The sequence below is a fragment of the Oncorhynchus mykiss genome, chromosome 32, assembly GCF_013265735.2.
Source record: "Oncorhynchus mykiss isolate Arlee chromosome 32, USDA_OmykA_1.1, whole genome shotgun sequence".
Classification (NCBI taxonomy): Eukaryota; Metazoa; Chordata; class Actinopteri; order Salmoniformes; family Salmonidae; genus Oncorhynchus; species Oncorhynchus mykiss.
The window spans coordinates 35,846,571-35,869,691 of record NC_050572.1 but is presented as its reverse complement, the minus strand read 5'-3'; the positions used below and the strand labels follow the sequence as shown (position 1 = coordinate 35,869,691).

Genomic DNA, 23,121 nt, shown 5'->3' with positions numbered 1-23,121 from the left:
TGTCTTCACTATTTTTCTACATTGTAGGTAATAGTAAAAATAAAGAAACCGCCTGGAATGAGTAAGTGTGTCCACACTTTTGTCTGGTACTGTAGATGTTTTATTGTCCCATACACCGGATAGGTGCAGTGAAATGTGTTGTTTAACAGGGTCAGTGCCTTGCTCAAGGGCACTGGCCCAATGCTCTCTGAGTGATCTTATGGCATGTATAGACCCCACTCATGATCATCAAAGAGGAAAAGTTCATTGCTAAAATCTAATCGTGTATGCCATTTTATCCGAAGCGACTTAGTCATGCGTGCGTGCATACATTTTACGGACATGCTAGGCCTGGGAATCTAACCCACTGTCCTGGCTTTGCGAGCGCCTTGCTCTACCCACTGAGCTCCAAATGACAATGTAACAAAATGTTTGTTTTTTTAAGTGTCTTGAAACAGAGCGTACACCCACTTGGTGCTTTCGTAGTTCCAACGTTCCTTCCTGCCACTCTCTCTCCTTCCTCATTCAGGAACAGAAGGACAAGAGCTACTCAACGGTCAAGACGGCCGCCACCCGCATCAGCGTCAACAACCTCAAGGCCGGCACCACCTACGTCTTCCTCATCCGCCCCTTCTCCACCCCGGCCCCCTCCTCCTCCCTCCTCTCCGCCTCTTCCTCCTCCTCTTCCTCCTCCCCCTCTCCCATCGACTACGGAGGCTACAGCGCTCCCCTGGAGCTGCAGACGCTTGGTGAATGTGAGTATGGCCATTCCTCGCTCCTTTTCCTCGACTATCTTGTTCCAACACCGCGAGGCAGCTTAGGATATGGTCGTGGCGGCGTCCGGCCAGCCCACACAATGATGGCCTCGTGTTTGCTAAAGACTGAGGTGTGTGTGTGGAGGGGCTCCGGGATTTTGAAATCAAGCCGTGAAATGGCTCTTCTTTTTGCTCTGTGATAGAGTGTCCCTTTATTGTCATCTGTTTGTGTGTGTGTGTGTGTGTGTGTGTGTGTGTGTGTGTGTGTGTGTGTGTATGTGTGTGTGTGTATTCTCCCATGTGCCTGCTCTTAAACAATATGTCCGTTCCAATCCACAGTGGCGCTGGCGTCCAGTGAGCAGAACCCAGTAATCATCATCGTGGTGGTGTCTGTGGCCGCCCTCATCATGCTGCTCTCTATGGGAGTGGGCCTGCTCCTCTGGAGAAGGTACACACACACACACACACACACACACACACACACACTCATACAGATACACACACACACACACACTCATACCGATACACACACACTCATACAGATATGCACAACGTGCACACACACACACTCATACTGATATACACAACGTGCACACACACACACACACACACACACACACACACACACACACACATACAAACAATCTGAAGAAAGTACACGCACACACAACACACACCGTACAAATGCACTCGTACTAGTAAACACAACATGCACGTACACACACAAACAATTACATCTGAAGAAGGTACACACACACACACACACATAATATGCACACACACACACACACACTTCTAAACACACACTCAGTCACTGCTCATGCCACTCCATCATAATCCTGATTACAATAATCCAATGGCGAGAAGCACTCTGCCTCAAAGCATGTAATCACATTGAGAAGAGCTGTAATGCATGCTCAATCAGCTGTGTTCAGAGCCAATGTAATATAGAGCATTAACAAGCGACATTAGACGGTCTATTGTCAATGCTGGGGTAGCCATGCTAAACGGTTGCATCGTTAAACTCGGGACATTTTCATGATTTCAATTTGACCTATCCTCTTAGGGTAACGTACGGTATACAGCTAAGTCATTTCAATAGAATTTGGCTTGCGCTCTTACTTTGTAACTCGTCGTTTTCTATACAATTATTTACAGTTGTCATGCACAATTGAGGACTTTGGTTACCAATGTAGTAACTACATGACATATGGGCAACTCCATAAGGTCATTGTGTCTCAGGCACACACACGTGACTTTTATTCAGGTCGGTGGAGCCATGGAAAGTGGTTTTCTGCTTGGCGTTCCATCTCTGTGCACTTTCACATCTGTTCAGGTCTATTGAAAAGAAGAAGAAGAAGACAACTCACACGACCACACACACTCCCCCGCACCCTCACACACGTGCCCCGGCGTGTTGGCATGCAGAACCACACTCCCACGCAGTCGCACACAATTACACACGGCCGCAATCAGATGTGACCCATTTGGTTAACTCTCTTATACAGAGCCATTCACAGTCGGTGTGTTTAACATGTCGCCTGAACCTTCACAAAATGTTAGTCTTCTCAGTAAGATAGGAACACGTGATGTGTACACACACACACACACACACACACACACACCCACAGCAGATCTATCACCCTGATCACCCTGATCTGATAGCATTGCTCCTTTCAGACAGTATATTTGTGTTCGAGGAACCGTCTATTTCCTTCTATTTGTCTCCTGCTCCACATGGATCTGGGAGATGGAAATGGATAAGATGGAGGGAGTGTGAAATGTCTCCCGTTCCTTCATTCACGCCAACACCATACGTTGAGGAGGAACTGTCAATCGGGCGCGCGCTTATTTCGCGTACCCATGAGCGCGCGCACACACACACACATAATATGCACACACACACACACACTTCTAAACACACACTCAGTCACTGCTCATGCCACTCCATCATAATCATCATAATCATATGTTGCACCTCGCGGGCGCAATCCCGCCCTCACACCGCCGTGCTTAATGAATCCTTTACACGCTCACCTAGACACGTACGGTACTTTATGGACGCGTGCCCACAGACACGTTTCAAGGACGCAATCCTGCGGACACGACGCCCTGTCCCGAATCCCTACCGGCGTGAACCGATTGTCCTTCATTGAGAATGGATCTATTATCTAACTGTTCATCCAGAACGCTCGCATCATTCGTCAGTCTATGAGAATATGGTTATCAGCCGTCTCTTTATGTCTCGACCACAGGCAAAGACAAATGGGTTGATACCTCAATTACCATGCTTCCTCGTTGGCAAATATGGCTGACCCCCCGACATCCCCGCGGGGCAACAGTTACAGATGACCTGCTCACTGAGACGTGTGCGCACACACACACACACACACACACACACACTCTGTCTGTCCACATAGATTATGTCCAATTGAATGAAATGGCCCTGTCAAATCAAGCGGTTTTAAATTGTTTGGAGTCGGCTAGATGTTTTGCCTAGGGGTCATATGGTGTATACATGAATATCCTCCATCACTCCTTCAAACACTCCCTCCTCCCCCTTCCTCTTAGAGACGAGTTATGGATACATTACTGGAACACACACACACACACACACACACACACACACATATATATATATAGTGGAGATTTTGTCATAGTCATGCACACACCGACACGTGCAGTTATTGCCATACTGCATATAAAAACGGATAGTTTCCTACTTTAATTTAGATAAGCATGAACAGACCGATGCATCACACACACACAGTGCGTTCTTGCTTGACAGAGTTTGATAGTGCCAAGGTTTCAGGGCAGCGGCAGCAGCCCCTAATCTCTCCAGGAAGCTCAGGCTTGGCTGGTCAGAGCACTGATTGTTTACCCTCTGCTGCCTCCGGACAGACACCGTTGGTCACACGGTCAGTTGAAAGGTTGGATCGAGGGAGAAAAAGAAAAAGTAGTATGGAAGGGAAGAAAGAACGATCAGCATAAGTGGAAGGCCCGTGACACAATCTCATACACAAGGGGTGTATGAGACGGAAGGAAGGAAAATAATCCCTTGTCTCGCTTGCTGCACGCCTGGTACACACCAGTGCACCACTACCACTATTTCCTCTTTTTGTTTTGCTCACTTCCTCCTTGCACACCTGACCAATAGTGCCCTATGTCCCTCACTCCCTCAGCTTGGCTCCCCCCTTTCCCTTTTTATGTCAGTACCTGTGAGGCTCTCTATGCTCTTCACAAGGTCAATCCCAGTACTCCCAGAATTTCCCACATGTTGGCAGACTACATGGCAGTCTAATGTGCTACTCACTGGAAGAGATGAGGTATTTTTGCCAATTAAATGTCAAGCCTAGTTTGCCAAACTCTTCGCTGTATCTCGGCTCTGGGTGAAAGCACCGTGCATACCTTCTGGTTTACTTCCAGCCTGTCCTATTACATCATTTGCACCTGTCCTGTAGCCAATGAGGAGAGAGGATGTGACTTAGCCCTGCCCCCTCCCCTTCTTCTCTTCTACCCAGCAGTCTCTCGCCCAGCTCCTCCAACATAGCTCCTACTAGCGTGGTGCTGCTCTCCACCTCCTTCTCCACTCTTCCTCCTCCTCCTCTTTCTCCCTACTGTCAGCTGTCAACCCCCAGGTACAGGCATGTCTGCACTCCTCCCCCGCTCCTCCCTCCTTCCTGTCATCCCTTTGTTTGGACCATTCCTCCTCTCTTTCACCCTCATTCTTTTCCTGCCTGACCCAGTCCCCCCCTCCCCCAGCCCCAGTCTAGACAAAGAGAGGATGACACAATGAAGCTGCCCCCTCCTCTCCTGGAGTGTGTACTTTAAGGTGTTGATGTGTATTGTCTCGGCATTGACTCCCTGTCAGCATCGAGGTTAAATAATCAAATAAAAAGGACCTTGGGCCTGGTTCCATTCGGACCCCTTCCCATTTGGTGTTCCCAGGTGGAAATGTATACACTACAGTGGAGGCTCCACTTGAAATGTTGGAGGGCTAGGTGGAGCTTACACCTGTCTGGGAGAGCTGCAGGTGTCGGGTCACAAATGGAAGCAGGCCGTTGTATGCCTTTTGCTCTCTTGCCCTATCTCTCTCTGCATGTGTCTGCTGGTTGATCCTGACAGATTGGCCCTATAGGCTTGCCTTATTTCCCCCACTCCTCTCTCTCTGGCCCTGCTGGTTAAGAGTCTGTATGTGTCAGGTGTCGTCCCCCCCCCCCCCCCCCCCCTCACACCACCACCACCAAACCGGTCTTTCCCATCACACCGTGTGCATGCACTGGTGATACGGCTTGACGTGCGTATTAACACATTTGAACAAGGACGCTCACACAGACCAGGCATGCACACACACGTGGACAGACACACACATTAACAAGCACACACACACGGCAGACAGCCAGACCACACTTACACGGACATGCCATCACACACTACAGACATATTGTACACACGAATGCACAGTTGCGAGCACACAAAAACAACGACGTGCATTCACAGACTCGTGTATATTGCACACCACAGGCGGCTGGTGGCACCTTAAATGGGGAGGACGGGCTCGTAGTAATGGCTGGAACGGAATAAATGCAATGGTATTAAACACATGGTTTCAATGTGTTGGACACCATTCCATTTACTCTGTTCAAGGCATTATTATGAGACGTCCCTCCCTTCACCAGCCTCCTGTGTTTATTATATATGTATGCACATATTTAGCCTTTAGCTCTGCCTGGCCCCGGTGTCTTTCTTTTGTGTCAAACTGGTGGTGAATTATGGACCACTCAGTCTCTGAATGCTTCCCTTCGACTCGAACTGTAACTTCAATCAAAGGCCTCTGTCCTCATCTTAATCCCTTATTATGCCTGCGTGCACGGTGGCCAATCAGAATGCTTGGCTCTGGCTGTCCCCATTCAGTTCTTAATGTCTCACTCTGGTGGTCTTAACCCTCCTGTTGTGCTCGTTTCATGTTAGTTCATTCTGTGTTCCCGGTCCAAAATGACCGCCCCGTTATAACTGATTATAGATCCATAATAATACATATATTATCACCTAATGTGTTAGATCTTTGTATCAACTTAAGTTCTTGTGAACATTACAAGTTTTGAACTTCTATTGGCTCTGTATGTCCTGTAGGCCTCATTGACCTGAACTCATACAACTTGTTTTTGAGTAAAAACATTTTTTTTAAAAGCATAATGTATGGATTATTTGAACTATAACAAATACTCAGATGAAACATGTTATGCTATTTATCACAGACTACTTCAATGTCAGTTTCCTGACCTCTCTCTCTCTCCTCACCAGTGTCATGATCAAAGATACGATCAAGAGCCTCACATGCAGTATATCGTTTGGTCATTGTGCTGCCACAGAATGAATTGTGAGCAAGGCCTCAAAAAGCTTGATATACCAGAGCTGCGAGAAAAGTTCTATATATTATTGAAACAATGTTGAGATTGTTTGTGAGAATTCCAACAGGTGTGGTTCCCGTGGGGGAAAGATTCTATTGGGGAAAGGTTCCCGTGGGGGAAAGTGTGTATTTATGCAGTGTGTGCCTGTGGAAATGTGCAAACTATGAGTGTTGAGTGTCCACTCAAACAAAGCAGGTTTGATTTCCACAGTAAGATGCCCAGTTTCAAAAGTGAGTTTTGTCCATCCAGTTCCACTGAGCAACAGGGGGGGGGGGGGGGGGGGGGGGGGGGCGCTCTACCATTGATCCAAGTTCCAATTCACTGATGTCCAGAAACCTATTCTCATTTCCAAGAGGGATTGAAGACTTGTATCCATCGATTTCTGCAACGTTAGTGATGTTTTACGTCTGTGTGGCTTTGTTTGCTCCCTCCCCGCAGACAATGTGGATACAGCAAGGCCAGTCAAGAGGGAGACGAAGAGCTCTACTTCCAATGTGAGTAACTGTGGCGACACACTCTCCCTCTCTGTGTGTGTGTGTGTGTTGAGTCTGCACTCTATGGATGGAGGAGGAGTCTGCTAGTGTGCTGTTGCCTGCATGCATGTGACCGAGAGAGATTACTTGTGAGGTATTAACTTGTGCGTGGCCATTAAGGCTTCATTCCGCGGGTGTGTTTAGGCTGCACTGAACACACCGCTCCAGTCCATTAGACGGTGTGTGAGGCGGGATGTGATGGAGAGAGATGGAAATAAATAGAGATGAGGGAGGGAGGAGGATGAGAGGGGGAATGAGGAGAAGGGAATTGATAGATGGAACAAAGGCAACGAGGGAGGAGTAAGAAGACAGAGAGTGGGGGCCCGTCAGATGATTTGCTGTCCCCCGAGAAGGAAGGGTTTGAATGTTTGTCGCAAACTTTTAGAGTTGCCCGTGTCTCTGTTTTTCCACCTATTTGAAGGGCTTTGTTTGACAGATTGTGGGCGGTTTGACATTTTTCGTGTGTGTGTGTGTGTGTGTGTGTGTGTGTGTGTGTGTGTGTGTGTGTGTGTGTGTGTGTGTGTGTAACACGCCATCAGTTGACGAGCTCACACACTTTCTCTCAGACGTGAACAAATGCAGACAGACATCTACACACACTAAAAGCGTGCACACGCTGACACACGTGCTCACTCCCCCACCTCCCCCTTGGTAACAATACATTTGCAGTCTCTCGGGAACCCCTCCAGCACAGTGTTTCCCTACCCTGGACCCCAAGTATCTCCAACAGTACTGTGGTCCTGGACAACACTGTTCTAGCATGCTGTCCTGTATGTTGCTGCCCATCTAACCCATCAGTTAGGACACGAAGCTGTTTCCTCCCCCATTGGTGGGTCTAATTACGTCTGTCTGTGTGCCTTCATGCGTGTGTATCTCTCGTGCAATCATGCAGTGTTTATATCCGTTCATTTCCCCCCCAATCGCTTGTGGCAAAGACATGGTTAACCCTGAAACGAATCAGCTACACAAGAAGCCCAATTAGGAAGGGAGAGAGAGAGAGGGAGAGAGAGGGAGAGAGAGGGAGAGATTGGGAGAGAGAGAGAGAGATGGGGAGAGAGAGAGAGGGGGGGGGGGGGGGGGGGGGAATGAATCAAAACTGGTGTTGGCCTGCTTTAATTAATGTTGTGTGGTTACAAAACCCATTGCTCTGGAAAAGAGGATATTCGATCCTTCCACTTAACACTGGCCAGCTGGAATGGAGAAGTTTTCATTTTCTCTGCCGTGTGTGTGTGTGTGTGTGTGTGTGTGTGTGTGTGTGTGTGTGTGTGTGTGTGTGTGTGTGTGTGTGTGATCAATAAGCTGTTATGAGACAGTGAGTCGAGACCTGGTCGATTTAGAGTTGTAATCACATTTCAGAACCAGTCTGGCCCAAAGGCTTCTGGGAAGGCCCGGCTTCTTAGGTAGAAGTAGGGCCTAAGTACCACTGGTTTTGAATCCTCAGAATAATTAAGTCCAATTTGGGGTTTATCCTGATCCTAGATCTGTTTCTGTTTCTATCTGTTTCCCAGAACTAGTCTTGTACTGCGGGGGTGACTGCGTAAGAGGTCAAAGATTAGGTATTGAAAAGCCCATTGGCTAGTGGCGACAGTGTCATGGGCCATAGTGGGCCACATAGTAGTTAAAGGCTGAGGGGCTAGTCAGGGTTGAATAGGGTTTAGAGACTAGTAATGGACTTACAAGGGAGCATGTTCAGATCAAATCATTTTAACTTTACACCTTTCATAATGGATTACAGGTTAGAAAGCAAGAGTTTACAAGACAGACATTTAGTGGGTTCACAGATACTTGTAGGATAGGAACTGAATATATATTTCTTTGTTGCAGGTAGAGTTTTTAGGTTGCCCTGTGAGGATAGAAACTGATAACAAAGTGACACTCTGAGGCCTTTTACCTCAGGATTTTCTCTTTCCTGACAATTATTTCCTGCCCTAGTTCCTAGTGAATATTCTTATTGTTTTTCCTCAGCAGTTCTGAAGTCATAAGAGACAAACCCCTTGAACTGAGCTACTGTCTCCAGGAAATGTGAGCTGCACAAATAAGACATACAGTGATGTGGTTTATTCCCTTTTTCCCCAAGTAGCACAATAGGTGAGAAGGTGGTGATGGGACAAACAAATTTTAAAACACACCATCCATACAGTGGTTGTCAAACGAAAGACTACACCGGATTGCCACTTATGTCGTGATGTATTTTGCGTGCCTTCAATGCGGTTTTGTGACTCACAAACAGGACTAGCGTGTGTAGTTTCTGTGGTGTTGTGGTAGATTGTTGCAGGTTGTAATCTTGCGTGACTTTCCGTGTCCCACAGTTAAGATCCCGACCCGGAGGACCTACATAGACCCAGAGACGTGTGAGGATCTGGTGCAGGCTGTCCTCACCTTTGCCAAAGAGCTCGACAACTCCAGCATCAAGATAGAGAGAATTGTCCACACAGGTACTGAGACAGTGCTTTGGCTTTTGTATACTCTCATATTATCTTTCTTTGTACTTCTCTCTCTTATCTTTGCCAATTTTCACTCCTCTATCTCCCCTCCCTGTTTGTCCTGTTTTTATTTCCTTCTCTCTCTCTCTCTCTCTGTCCTCATCTCTCTCTCTCCTTATCTCTCTCTCTCTCTCTCCTCATCTCTCTCTCTCTCTCTCTCCTCATCTCTCTCTCTCTCTCCTCATCTCTCTCTCTCTCTCTTTTCATCTCTCTCTCTCTCTCTCTCTCTCTCTCTCTCTCTCTCCTCATCTCTCTCTCTCTCCTCATCTCTCTCTCTCTCTCCTCATCTCTTACTCACCCCCACCTCTCTCTCTGATAAACCAGCACTGCAGTCCGCTATCTAACCCCGTCTCTGTGTCTCCACCTGCAGGTGACTTTGGGGAGGTGTGTCGTGGCTGTCTCAAGCTGCCCAGTAAGCGGGAGCTTCCGGTGGCCATCAAGACGCTGAGGGCCGGCTGCTCAGAGAAACAGAGGCGCTCCTTCCTCAGCGAGGCCGGGATACTGGGACAGTTTGACCACTCCAACATCGTCCGTCTGGAGGGGGTCATCACCAGCGGTGAGCTAGTTACCGAAATCTCAAACGAACCCTTAGCCTCTATGCATTTACACCTAGCTCCTTTTTACTATGCTTTATAGGGGGCAACTGTCTGGGGGGGGGGGGGGGGGGGCATTTACTGAACAGACTGCACAAACCCAAAAAGATTACTCATTGGCAGACGGACAGCAGTTGAATTCCAGCAGAGAAGGGAGAGGGGGGAAAAGGTTAATGGAGAAAGGTAGGTGAGGAGAGTTTCAGAGGGGTAATGTTTCAGAGGGGCAGATGAGGTAGAACCAGGGTTGAAAGGAATGGGACTGGTGCCTGCCTGCCTGAACACACACTGTGCACCGTACGACTGCAGCAGATGTGTTGGATACGGTAATTGGTGCTAGAGACACAGCAGGACTCTGAAACCCACTCTAATCTTCCCCGCCACCTTACACACAACTCACACGTGTGCATGCTCACACACCGGTGTGCATACACACTCATTCAAACTGTCGCACACCACACACACCGCCCTCGGATTGCAAATCACCCCACTAGCCCGCCATTCGACCCCCTTCCACCCCCACAGCCCACCTGTCAGCCCCCACCACCTCTCCCTCCATCAGAGGGCTCCAGCACTACAGAGAGGGTCATTAGAGAGACAGAGACGTGCGGCTAGCTAAACGTCCAGCAGGGGGCACCAGGGGGAGGTGGGGTAGGATACGGGGTAGTGTGTGGTAGGGGGGATCAGCAGGATAGTTGGCCTGGTAGGGAAGAGGTAGTCTTGTGGTGAAGCGTGATAGAGTAGTGAGCCAGAGTAATGATAGTGATTTAGTGAAGCGGTAGTTCTGTATGTTAGTGTTGCATGATAACGTATGATGTGGTAGAACAGAGTGATGGGGTAATGTCATGGTTTTAGTCCTGTCTGCCTCTCCTCCAGTCTGTCTGTTTGGGATAGAGGGTGCCTCAGGGAGGCTGATGGTGTCCATTTATAAGGCACTTAGATCACAGCCAGCAAGAGGTATGTGTGTGTGTGTGCGTGCTCAGTTTCCATGTTACTTTGCTCCATCTCTGTCTGACGTGTACACACACACATACACACACACACACACAGACACACACACACACACACACACACACACACACACTAGCTGGTCACTAAAGGGAGTCTTCTGCTTCGTGTCTTTCTAATGGAGCAGCATCCTTTTCTCCTCAGCTGGCTGCTCTCACCCTCACCATCTCTCCCTCACCATCTCTCCCTCCTTATCCCAGCACTCTTTCTGTCCCCTCTTCTTCTACTTTTTGTGTGTTCTTTCCCTCTCCCGTTCCCTCATTCCTACCCCAGTGCCGTCTCCTACTGTCTTCTCTTTTTCCCCCTCTCAGGTTTCTGTCTTCTCTCCCTTCACTATTTTGATACACTCTGGCCACCTGCACTCAGCGAGTGTGAGAAGTGTGTGTGTGTGTGTGTGTGTGGTGTCATTCAACTTGGTGTGACTGAGAGAGCAGCACACAGGCCATCCTGCTCCTCTCCAGTAGATGAAGAATGGCAGTGCATAATCACTGCTGCCCCCAAGCCAGCTGGACTATAATAATAACGTGTGTGTGTGTGTGTGTGTGTGTGTGTGTGTGTGTGTGTGTGTGTGTGTGTGTGTGTGTGTGTGTGTGTGTGTGTGTGTGTGTGTGTGTGTGTGTGTGTGTGTGTGTGTGTGTGTGTGTGTGTGTGTGTGTGTGTGTAGGTAACACCATGATGATTGTGTTGGAGAGCATGTCCAATGGGCCCCTGGACTCCTTCCTCAGGGTAAGAGTGTGTGCATACTGTAACAGTGTTTACCTCAGCATGACACCTGGTCTACTTTCCAAACGTCACAATAGATGGTTGGTATAAAATAAATCCCGAGGCATGTTGTGTATCCTTATAAATCCACATAACTAACCATCATGTCATTGAATCCTTCATAACGGAGTTTGTTCTCCGTCGGAACTGCAATGTATTATATTACATCTCTATGGTCCTCAACCCACTATCGACCCCCTCCTCCCCCCCTCCAGAAGCACGAGGGCCAGCTCTCCGTGCTCCAGTTGATGGACATGCTGGGGGGCGTGGCTTCTGGGATGAAGTACCTGACAGAGATGGGCTTCGTCCACCGCCGCCTGGCCGCCCACAAGGTACTGGTCAACGCCAGCCTGGGCTGCAAGGTGTCTGGCTTTAGACCCCTCCAAGAGGACAAGATGGAGGCCATCTACAGCACAATGGTGAGACTACTGACTGATATTCTATTACAAGTAAAAAAGTATATTACTAGATATATGTAGATTTTTAACTAGTACTATATATTACAATTATTATAATATTTTTTTTCTATTATATTACTACCTATAGTCTTTACTCTTCACCCATAGAGGTCATCTCCAGCACACTGGTGAAGGGACTGACTGATATTATATTACTACCTATAGTCTTTACTCTTCACCCATAGAGGTCATCTCCAGCACACTGGTGAAGGGACTGACTGATATTATATTACTACCTATAGTCTTTACTCTTGACCCATAGAGGTCATCTACACCACGCTGGTGAGACTACTGACTGATATGTACTGATATTAACATGGTTGAAAACCGTATTGTTTACAACCTTCTTTAGTCTCACTGTGAGAGGTAATACATACTGTATGTACTGGGATATGTACTATATTGTTTACATTGTTTACTACCTTGTTTAGTCTTTACCCATACAGACCACACTGGTGAGAGACCTGGCTGATATCTTCTCCTGTTAAATATATTACTCCTAATAAATACAAAAAATCTCATCTTGTAAAAAAATGCTATAAAAATCATACATTCAAATGACAATGACATCGTTAAAAGAAGGCCATTGAAGCCAGCGGGAGAGGTGAGGGCACGACAACGTCTATTCCCCCTCAGGAAACTAAAAAGATTTGGCATGGGTCCTACTTCTACAGCTGCAACATTGAGCGCATCCTGACTGGTTGCATCACTGCCTGGTACGGCAACTGCTTGGCCTCCGACCGCAAGGCACTACAGAGGGTAGTGCGAACGGCCCAGTACATCACCGGGGCTAAGCTGCCTGCCATCCAGGACCTCTATACCAGGCGGTGTCAAAGGAAGGCCCTAAAAATGTTCAAAGACTCCAACCACCCCAGGCATAGACGGTTCTCTCTGTCCCAGAGCACCAAGTCTAGGACCAAAAGCCCATATCAACAGCTTTTACCCCCAAGCCAAAAGACTCCTGAACAGCTAATCAAATGGCTACACAGACTATGCTCCCCCCGCCAACCCCTTTTTTACGCTGCTGCTACTCTCTGTTTATCATCTATGCATAGTCACTTTAATTCATCCTACATGTACATATTACCTCAAATAGCACGACTAACCGGTGCACCCGCACGTTGACTCTGTACCGGTACCACCACCTGTACATAGCCTCGCTACTGTAATTTTGTACTGTTTTTATTTATTTTTATTTACTTATCTATTGTTTACCTAATACCTGTGTTTTACTTAAACACTGCACTGTTGGTTAAGGGCTTGTAAGTAAGCATTTCACTGTAAGGTCTACACCTTTTGTATTCGGCGCACGTGACAAATAGACTTTGATATGATGTACGTGCAGTACCAGTCAAAAGTTTGGACACGTCTACTCATTCAAGAGTTTTTCTTTAGTTTGACTATTTTCTACATTGTAGAATAATAGTGAACACATCAAAACTATGAAATAACATACAGTGCCTTGCGAAAGTATTCGGCCCCCTTGAACTTTGCGACCTTTTGCCACATTTCAGGCTTCAAACATAAAGATATAAAACTGTATTTTTTTGTGAAGAATCAACAACAAGTGGGACACAATCATGAAGTGGAACGACATTTATTGGATATTTCAAACTTTTGTAACAAATCAAAAACTGAAAAATTGGGCGTGCAAAATTATTCAGCCCCCTTAAGTTAATACTTTGTAGCGCCACCTTTTGCTGCGATTACAGCTGTAAGTCGCTTGGGGTATGTCTCTATCAGTTTTGCACATCGAGAGACTGAAATTTTTTCCCATTCCTCCTTGCAAAACAGCTCGAGCTCAGTGAGGTTGGATGGAGAGCATTTGTGAACAGCAGTTTTCAGTTCTTTCCACAGATTCTCGATTGGATTCAGGTCTGGACTTTGACTTGGCCATTCTAACACCTGGATATGTTTATTTTTGAACCATTCCATTGTAGATTTTGCTTTATGTTTTGGATCATTGTCTTGTTGGAAGACAAATCTCCGTCCCAGTCTCAGGTCTTTTGCAGACTCCATCAGGTTAACTTCCAGAATGGTCCTGTATTTGGCTCCATCCATCTTCCCATCAATTTTAACCATCTTCACTGTCCCTGCTGAAGAAAAGCAGGCCCAAACCATGATGCTGCCACCACCATGTTTGACAGTGGGGATGGTGTGTTCAGCTGTGTTGCTTTTACGCCAAACATAACGTTTTGCATTGTTGCCAAAAAGTTCAATTTTGGTTTCATCTGACCAGAGCACCTTCTTCCACATGTTTGGTGTGTCTCCCAGGTGGCTTGTGGCAAACTTTAAACAACACTTTTTATGGATATCTTTAAGAAATGGCTTTCTTCTTGCCACTCTTCCATAAAGGCCAGATTTGTGCAATATACGACTGATTGTTGTCCTATGGACAGAGTCTCCCACCTCAGCTGTAGATCTCTGCAGTTCATCCAGAGTGATCATGGGCCTCTTGGCTGCATCTCTGATCAGTCTTCTCCTTGTATGAGCTGAAAGTTTAGAGGGACGGCCAGGTCTTGGTAGATTTGCAGTGGTCTGATGCTCCTTCCATTTCAATATTATCGCTTGCACAGTGCTCCATGGGATGTTTAAAGCTTGGGAAATATTTTTGTATCCAAATCCGGCTTTAGACTTCTTCACAACAGTATCTCGGACCTGCCTGGTGTGTTCCTTGTTCTTCATGATGCTCTCTGCGCTTTTAACGGACCTCTGAGACTATCACAGTGCAGGTGCATTTATACGGAGACTTGATTACACACAGGTGGATTGTATTTATCATCATTAGTCATTTAGGTCAACATTGGATCATTCAGAGATCCTCACTGAACTTCTGGAGAGAGTTTGCTGCACTGAAAGTAAAGGGGCTGAATAATTTTGCACGCCCAATTTTTCAGTTTTTGATTTGTTAAAAAAGTTTGAAATATCCAATAAATGTCGTTCCACTTCATGATTGTGTCCCACTTGTTGTTGATTCTTCACAAAAAAATACAGTTTTATATCTTTATGTTTGAAGCCTGAAATGTGGCAAAAGGTCGCAAAGTTCAAGGGGGCCGAATACTTTCGCAAGGCACTGTATATGGAATCATGTAGTAACCAAAAAAGTGTTAAACAAATCAATATATATTTTATATTTGAGATTCTTCAAAGTATCCTCCCTTTGCCTTGATGAAAGCTTTGCACACTCAAGGCATTCTCTCAACCAGCTTCGTGAGGAATGATTTTCCAACAGTCTTGAAGGAGTTCCCACATATGCTGAGCACTCGTTTGGCTGCTTCTCCTTCACTCTGTGGTCCAACTCATCCCAAACCATCTCAATTGGGTTGAGGTCAGGTGACTGTGGAGGCCAGGTCATCTGATGCAGCACAGCCTGGAGGTGTGTTTTGGGTCAGTGTCCTGTTGAAAACAAATGATAGTCCCACTAAACACAAACCAGATGGGATGGCGTATCGCTGCAGAATGCTGTGGTAGCCATGCTGGTTAAGTGTGCCATGAATTCTAAATAAATCGCAGACAGTGTCACCAGTAAAGCAACCCCACACCATCACACCTCCTCCTCCATGCTTCATGGTGGGAACCACACATGCGGAGATCATCCATTCACCTACTCTGCGTCTCACAAAGACACAGCGGTTGGAATAAAAAAATCTCAAATTTGGACTCATCAGACCAAAGGACATATTTCCACCCGTCTAATGTCCATTGCTCGTGTTTCTTGGCCCAAGCAAGTCTCTTCTTATTGGTGTCCTTTAGTAGTTTTTTTTTTTAACAATTCAACCATGAAGGCCTGATTGATGTAGTCTCCTCTGAACAGTTGATGTTGAGATGTGTTTGTTACTTGAACTCTGAAGGAGTTAACTCTGCTGCACAGTATAAATTCATTAGAGGTAACTCTGGGTCTTCCATTCCTGTGGCGGTCCTCATGAGAGCCAGTTTCATCATAGCGCTTGATGGTTTTTACGACTGCACTTGAAGAAACTTTAAAAGTGCTTGACATTTTCCGGATTGACTGACCTTCATGTCTTAAAGCAATGATGGACTGTCATTTCTCTTTGCATATTTTTATAATTTTTTATTTTTATTTAACCTTTATTTAACTAGGTAAGTCAGTTAAGAACATATTCTTATTTACATTTGAGCTGTTCTTGCCATAATATGGACTTGGTCTTTTACCTAATAGGGCTATCTTCTGTATACAGTTCCTACCTTGTCACAACACAACTGATTGACTCAAACAGATTAAGAAGGAAAGAAAATCTACAAATTAACTTTTAACAAGGCACACCTGTTAATCGAAATGCCTTCCAGGTGACAACCTCATGATGCTGGTTGAGAGAATGCCAAGAGTTTGCAAAGCTGTCACCAAGGCAAAGGGTGGTTACTTTAATGAAGCAAATATATAAAATATATGTTTTTTGGTTACTACATGATTCCAAATGTGTTATTTCGTAGTTTTGTTGTCTTCACTATTATTCTACAATGTAGAAAATAAAGAAAAACCCTTGAATAAGTAGGTGTGTCCAAACGTTAGACTGTTACTGTATGTGTTTGCATATCTAAGTATGATCATTTTATTTGTGGGCTGGGCATCCTGATGCATGACACAATAATCAAATAAATACATAGCAAATATATAATAATCATAGTGTAGTATGATGTTTAAATGTAGATTCTAGCATAGGCTACATGAAACATACTCATACAAGATGTCCAGTGTCAAGTGTGGAGTTGAACATGTGAATTGAAAATCTCTCTCTCTGTTTCGGACTGTCTCTCTCTCTCTCTCTCTCTCTCTCTCTCTCAGCATGCGGGGAAGAGTGTGGTGTTGTGGACAGCCCCAGAGGCCATCCAGTACCACCGTTACAGCTCAGCGTCTGACGTCTGGAGCTTTGGCATCGTCATGTGGGAGGTCATGTCCTACGGAGAGAGACCCTACTGGGACATGGGCAACCAGGACGTGAGTAGAGTGACTGTCTCTCTCTCTCCCTCTACACTCGACCTTCTCCTCTCTAGTCTCTTTATCCATCTCATCTCTGTAACTCATCTCTCTCTCTCCCTCTAAACTCGACCTTCTCCTCTCTAGTCTCTTTATCCAACTCATATCTCTCTCTCTCTCTACACTCAATCTTCTCTCCTCTCTAGTCTCTTTATCCATCTCATCTCTAACTCATCTCTCTCTCTCTACACTTGACCTTCTCCTCTCTAGTCTCTTTATCCAACTCATATCTCTCTCTCTCTACACTCGACCTTCTCCTCTCTAGTCTCTTTATCCAACTCATATCTCTCTCTCTACACTCGACCTTCTCCTCTCTAGTCTCTTTATCCAACTCATATCTCTCTCTACACTCAACCTTCTCCTCTCTAGTCTCTTTATCCAACTCATATCTCTCTCTCTCTACACTCAACATTCTCCTCATCTCATCTCTCTCTCGGTTGCTCACGCTCTCTATCTTTCTCTCTGTCTCTCTCTCATTCCCTTTGCTCTTTATCCACATGTGCATCTCTGTCCCCTCCCTCACCCCATTCCCTATGCTGTTTCCTTCTCTACCTATTCATCTCTCTCCTATACTTTATCTTCTCTTGTGCTAGCTCTCTCTCTCTCCCCGTCTTCTCTGTCCCCTCTAAAATGGTGCAAACTTTTTGACTTGGGCTAGCTCAGATCTTATTAGAGGGAAAGCCACGGGTGCTTCTCTAAAAAGTATCTTTGAGCTCTAAGTCCCCAGCATAAGTCCTCTCCGTGACCAATCCTGTTTCTCTTAAGGACACCATGTCGCTTTTTGGTGGCGGTCCCAAAGTGCCACCACGATCCCCGCTCTTAGAGGAAGCCTAAAATCCCGGCAGGAAGCGGCGCTCTCTTTAAGGAAATGTGAAATATAGCTATTTTAGGAGGGTGAGAAGATTTGTCCAATCGCTAGGACCCTGCCGCCGCCAGTTTGTGTCGATGAGGGCGTGTGTTTTGGTTCCCTTCTCCCCTCCCTCTCAATTTTTCAGAGGGATCGCTTATTTTTTTTTTAAAATTCTCGCTTTGGAAGAAAACCCCAAACTTCAGAAGAGTGCAGAAAATGTTGCGTAAGACTTTGTTGAAGAGAAAAGTGAGAGTGCTTTTGAGCCAAAATGCCTTTGATCCAAGGCCGCGTCATGAATGGCATTCAAAGGTATTAGAGTAGATAGAGGGTTAATCAGAGTTCACAAAGTTCACACTTAAGCCAACAGCTTGTTCACGCTAATACGCTGTCTGAATCTTTCCACTAATCCGAACGATAAAAAGGCAAAGTAGACGACCATGAAATGTTGAAATGAATTCCTATGAACCGTCCCTCAGCTAGGACATGAACCGGGACGGTGTATTACTAGCTTACCTTTTCAATATCCAGACTTTGTGTCTACCTCTATGTTCACAGTACTAAACTCTCCAAAAGAAATGTCAAAGGCCAAGCTGGCTGAGCCCTTGAGATATTAATGCATTAAACAAATACATAATTTCACCATTATCTCACGCAGCCCACACGCTGCCCTAACATGCCCTTTTCTTTTTAGCTCTGATTAAATGGAAAATGTCCGCCAATGAAGAAACACTTTAGGAACACTGTTTGGTTAAATCGGAGGTCAGGACAGAACTGAAGAGCACTGTGTTTTTAGGGAATGTGGAACATTTTCAACGTTTTTTTTTCTAAGAGCTTTTTCTAGGGAGCACAGTGTTAGAACACGGTGATTTAAAGGGTTTGAATATATGTTTTGAAGTTTTGCATTTAGAAGTCTTTATGGGGGATAAATCTGCTTGCTGGATTAGCGCTTTTGAAAGAACCTTTGAAGAAAGAGATTGTTTGGGTGTCGTTTTGTTGGCGGAGATCTCCTGAAGCCACTTTAGACTGAGATGGTGTCATCGCTCACTATCAACATTTCTCCCTGTAAAGTTAACACTCCTTTCTCTCCCGCCATCTCCTCTCCGTCTCGTCCAAGGTGATCAAAGCGATAGAGGATGGCTTCCGCCTGCCCGCCCCTATGAACTGTCCACCCCACCTCCACCAGCTGATGTTGGACTGTTGGCAGAAGGAGAGGACCGAGAGACCCACCTTCAGCCAGATCCACTCGGCTCTCAGCAAGAGCATCCGCAGCCCCAACGGCATCGGCTCCTCCACACTGGCACGCAGGTAGGACATAGGCCCCTGCAAACCATGCTTAACACGGGATAAACAAGGGTCAATATACAGGCTAACAGGCAACAGACTTTGCTAGCCAACATGGACTGGCATCGGTAAGGTTTGTTTATGTCGTCCAAGCAGGTCTCCCACTTCCCACTCAGTTTTGATATCAGAGTAGAAATACTACCGCTTATGGTAACAATAGACTCATGCATCCCTTCCTGAAATCTATCTCTGTCTCTCCCCTTCTATCCGTAGAACCCTCCCTCAGCTAGGAACCCTCCCTCTGGGCTCCTCCATCTCCCTGGCAGAGCGGACTCTTCCGTCGTTCCCCTCGTTTAACTCGGTAGGGGAGTGGTTGGATGCGGTGGACATGGGGCGCTACAAGGACAACTTCACCGCGGCAGGATACTGCTACCTGGAGTCTGTGGCCCGTATGACAGTCCAGTGAGTGGCTCTAAGTGTGCGGGCGGGAGGGAGGGAGGGAGAGAGGGAGAGAGGGAGAGAGGGAGAGAGGGAGAGAGAGAGAGGGAGAGAGAGAGAGAGAGAGAGAGAGAGAGAGAGAGAGTTGATGCACAAACAAGTATGTTGCTGGTGCATCTGAATATCATGAGTTGGTATAGTCTAACTGATATCTTTGTGCTGTGGTCGTTCTCCACAGAGATGTATTGAGTCTAGGCATCACCTCTCTGGAGCACCAGAAACAGATCCTGTCTGCCATCCAGACCCTTAGAGCCCAGGTCATCCAGATGCACGGCAGAGGGGTGCAGGTCTGACACACACATACACACACGTGCAAATGGACGGACGGATAGAAGGATTTTCACAGAGGAGCGACTCGTCTCTCATCCAGATGGACAACATGAAGTGGATAGAGAGATCGGCAGAGATATCGCCACACTGCACCCACTCACTCTTCCTCCTCCTCCCTCTCTCTAAGTCCTTGGGAGCGAGGCATCTTCCAGTCATGTGATCAGCGTACTTTGTCGAAAGTCATATGACTTTTGTCTGCACGCTGACCCAAATTGACTGGATGTCCGCTCTGACAACAGGCCCTGGATCAGTAGGTACAGAGACTTAAAACTACCCGGATAGAGAAGTACTGTCCACCTAAAATGTCTGGCACTGCTCTCAAAATATGGGGTAATTACATTTCCTTGATGGAGAAGAACTGTCCCCTCAAGCAGAGTGATACTCTACTGAACCACTTGTCTCAGAACTGAGGTTAAAACCACCCTGGTTGAGAAGTACTGTCCATTGCAGGGCTGCCCCTCTACCACTGGTCTCAGAACAGTGGGATAAGGCACTAATGGCGAAAGTTCTGTCTGTCGAACAGGGCTAAAATGATAAAACTGGTCTCAGTTCAATGGTTAAAACATTACTGTTCCGGCCGCTGAAGTGCGATCGAGTGACTGGTTCCCACAGTGTGGGCGGAGCCCAGGCCGTGTCAAGTCGTACGTCGCCCGACCAATCATGAGGCTGGAAAAAGACTTACCTTCAGAAGGAAACTACTGATTAAAAAACGAAAACTAGAAAACTGTAAATCGAAACAAAGGATTTCCGTGTGTTTGATTGATTGTTAATTTCTATTTAGTCTGTTACACAATTTGTCTTTTTTAAAAGTTTTTCCGTTAACCGTCTCTGCTCTCCCGGTGTTTTCTCAGTGTGTGGAATGGCTAATGTCCCTTAGCCGGGATGTCAGTGGTATCATGTAGCGTCTCGCTAATATATTTCTCCTGTCTAAAAAGCATTTTCCTTACATGGGTATATTGCACTGTTGAGAATAAAGGTCAAGTCTCAAGCTGACGTATCTGAAATGTATTCATATTTATATGTGTTTCCAGTTTACAGACTCTCACACAACCTGACGGGAAGAGGTTACGAGGGTCATACTTCATTTTTTTATTACTAAATAATTTGTGTCATTTTGTGTTTAAGGATGCTGCAAAGCACATGTCCTTTGGTGTCAAGCATATCCCTTCCTAGCCGTTCTGTTTCTTTTGATTACAGTGTGTATCATAAAGTTTTCTTTATTTTTTCTAGTTAGAGGGATTCTGTTACTGAATAAAGGTGTTCTGAACCAGAAGAAGATACTATGAAGAGGACTTACACTATAGTATGTTGACTTTTTTCTTCTCCAGACAGGGGTGTAGAATCATTTTGATACAGTCAACAAATCTACAGTAGTTGATATAGGACTTATACATTTTGAGTCCAGTGTCGCTGGATGTATGGTATCGATGTGTTGCAGTATTGCAGTATTTCAGAATGTCGTAGAGTGATCATGTATGTTTTTTTTCCGGGCCAGCAATTCAAGCTGTCATGCATAGGGCCCTGTGTTTTGGTTAATCATGTCACATGACCTGGATTTGAACCTTTTTGTTTAAAGCTTTTTCATCAAACTGTTCCTTTCTTTTTATGTCAGATGGTCCAAGCGCCATCCTCAGACAATTGCTTACATTTTTGGTCTAATTCTCATTTCTGGAAAATGCTTAAAATCAAGGTTAAGTGGTTAACCAAAACACAGGGCTATACATCATGGTTGTACACTTAACATGTTCTAAATGTTCCTACAAATCCCACAACCCCCCACTGTGCAGTCACAAGCCACTCCCATTTGTTATTATTATGTATTTTTCAAAACAGGTAACATTTAATCGTAGGTAACATGTTATGAGGCATTTTTTGATTTATATCATACTCTTGTAGCTCGCTGCAGTGCATTCGGAAAGTATTCAGACCCCTTCACTTCTTCCAAACTTTGTTACGTTACAGCCTTATTTTAAAATACTTTCTACAAAACTACAAATTTATAAAAAATGAAAAAGATACCATATTTACGCAAGTATACAGATCCTTTGCTATCAGACTTAAAATTGAACTCAGGTACACCCTGTTTCCACTGATCATTCTTGATGGTCCTACAACTTGATTGGGGTCCACCTGTGGTAAATTCAATTGATTGGACATGATTTGGAAAGTAACACACCTGCCTATATAAGGTCCCACAGTTGACAGTGCATGTCAGCAAAAACCGAGCCATGAGGTCGAAGGAATTGTCCATAGTCCTCCGAGAGAGGATTGTGTTGAGGCACAGATCTGGAGAAGGATACCAAAACATTTCTGCAGGATTGAAGGTCCCCAAGAACACAGTGGCCTCCATCATTCTTAAATGGAAAAAGTTTTTGAACCACCAAGATTCTTCCTAGAGCTGGCCGCCAAGCCAAACTGAGCAATCAGGGGAGAAGGGCCTTGGTCAGGGAGATGACCAAGAACCCGATGGTCACTGACCGAGCTCTGGAGTTCCTCTGTGGAGATGGGAGAAACTTCCAGAAGGACAACCATCTCTGCAGCACTCCACCAATCAGTGTCCAGACGGAAGCCACTCCTCAGTAAAAGGCACATGACAGCCCGCTTGGAGTTTGCCAAAAGGCACCTAAAGGACTCTGACCATGAGAAACAAGATTTTGTGGTCTGATGAAACCAAGATTGATCTCTTTGGCCTGATTACCAAGGGTCATGTCTGGAGGAAACCAGGCACCGCTCATCACCTGGCCAATACCATCCCTACGGTGAAGCATGGTGGTGGCAGCATCATGCTGTGGGGATGTTTTTCAGCGGCAGGGACTGGGAGACTAGTTAGGATTGAGGGAAAGATTGTGATGGAAAATGTTATGTTTGTGCTTTTCTAGTAACACATTTCTGTGTTCATGCAAGTGACTGACTGATTGAATGTGCCTGGGAGTAATCCTCACCATCAATATCTGCAATTTTTTAGTACTTCCAGAACCTTGTTTTGAGAATGAAAGGGATATCTCAGTTTCAAGGTCTCAGCTTGGAGAGAAGAGGCCTTGTGAGGTATTGGTCTGTCACATGCATGAACCAGTATTGGTCGGTCACATGCGCGAACCAAACGTTAATGATAAATTAATTATGAATGATGAATTGGCTAAATCATGCAAATGTAACTTGTCTGCATAAGCAGTATGAGATCTAACTG

The 23,121-nt window shown here is 45.8% G+C and overlaps 1 protein-coding gene across 1 annotated transcript in view; it reads left to right on the top strand.

Annotated features, from left to right (window-relative positions):
- The window catches only part of LOC110487605 (ephrin type-A receptor 7-like), a 173,652-nt gene extending 151,518 nt beyond the window's left edge, over nucleotides 1-22,134 (top strand). Inside the window, exons 7-17 of the mRNA XM_036971408.1 lie at nucleotides 509-734; nucleotides 1,074-1,182; nucleotides 6,584-6,639; nucleotides 8,988-9,113; nucleotides 9,532-9,717; nucleotides 11,424-11,485; nucleotides 11,737-11,940; nucleotides 16,784-16,936; nucleotides 18,940-19,130; nucleotides 19,380-19,568; nucleotides 19,783-22,134. Of these exons, the coding sequence (XP_036827303.1) occupies nucleotides 509-734; nucleotides 1,074-1,182; nucleotides 6,584-6,639; nucleotides 8,988-9,113; nucleotides 9,532-9,717; nucleotides 11,424-11,485; nucleotides 11,737-11,940; nucleotides 16,784-16,936; nucleotides 18,940-19,130; nucleotides 19,380-19,568; nucleotides 19,783-19,897 (1,617 nt within the window). The 3' untranslated portion in view covers nucleotides 19,898-22,134. The remainder of the gene's footprint in view (nucleotides 1-508; nucleotides 735-1,073; nucleotides 1,183-6,583; nucleotides 6,640-8,987; nucleotides 9,114-9,531; nucleotides 9,718-11,423; nucleotides 11,486-11,736; nucleotides 11,941-16,783; nucleotides 16,937-18,939; nucleotides 19,131-19,379; nucleotides 19,569-19,782) is intronic.
- Nucleotides 22,135-23,121: the final 987 nt, after the last annotated feature.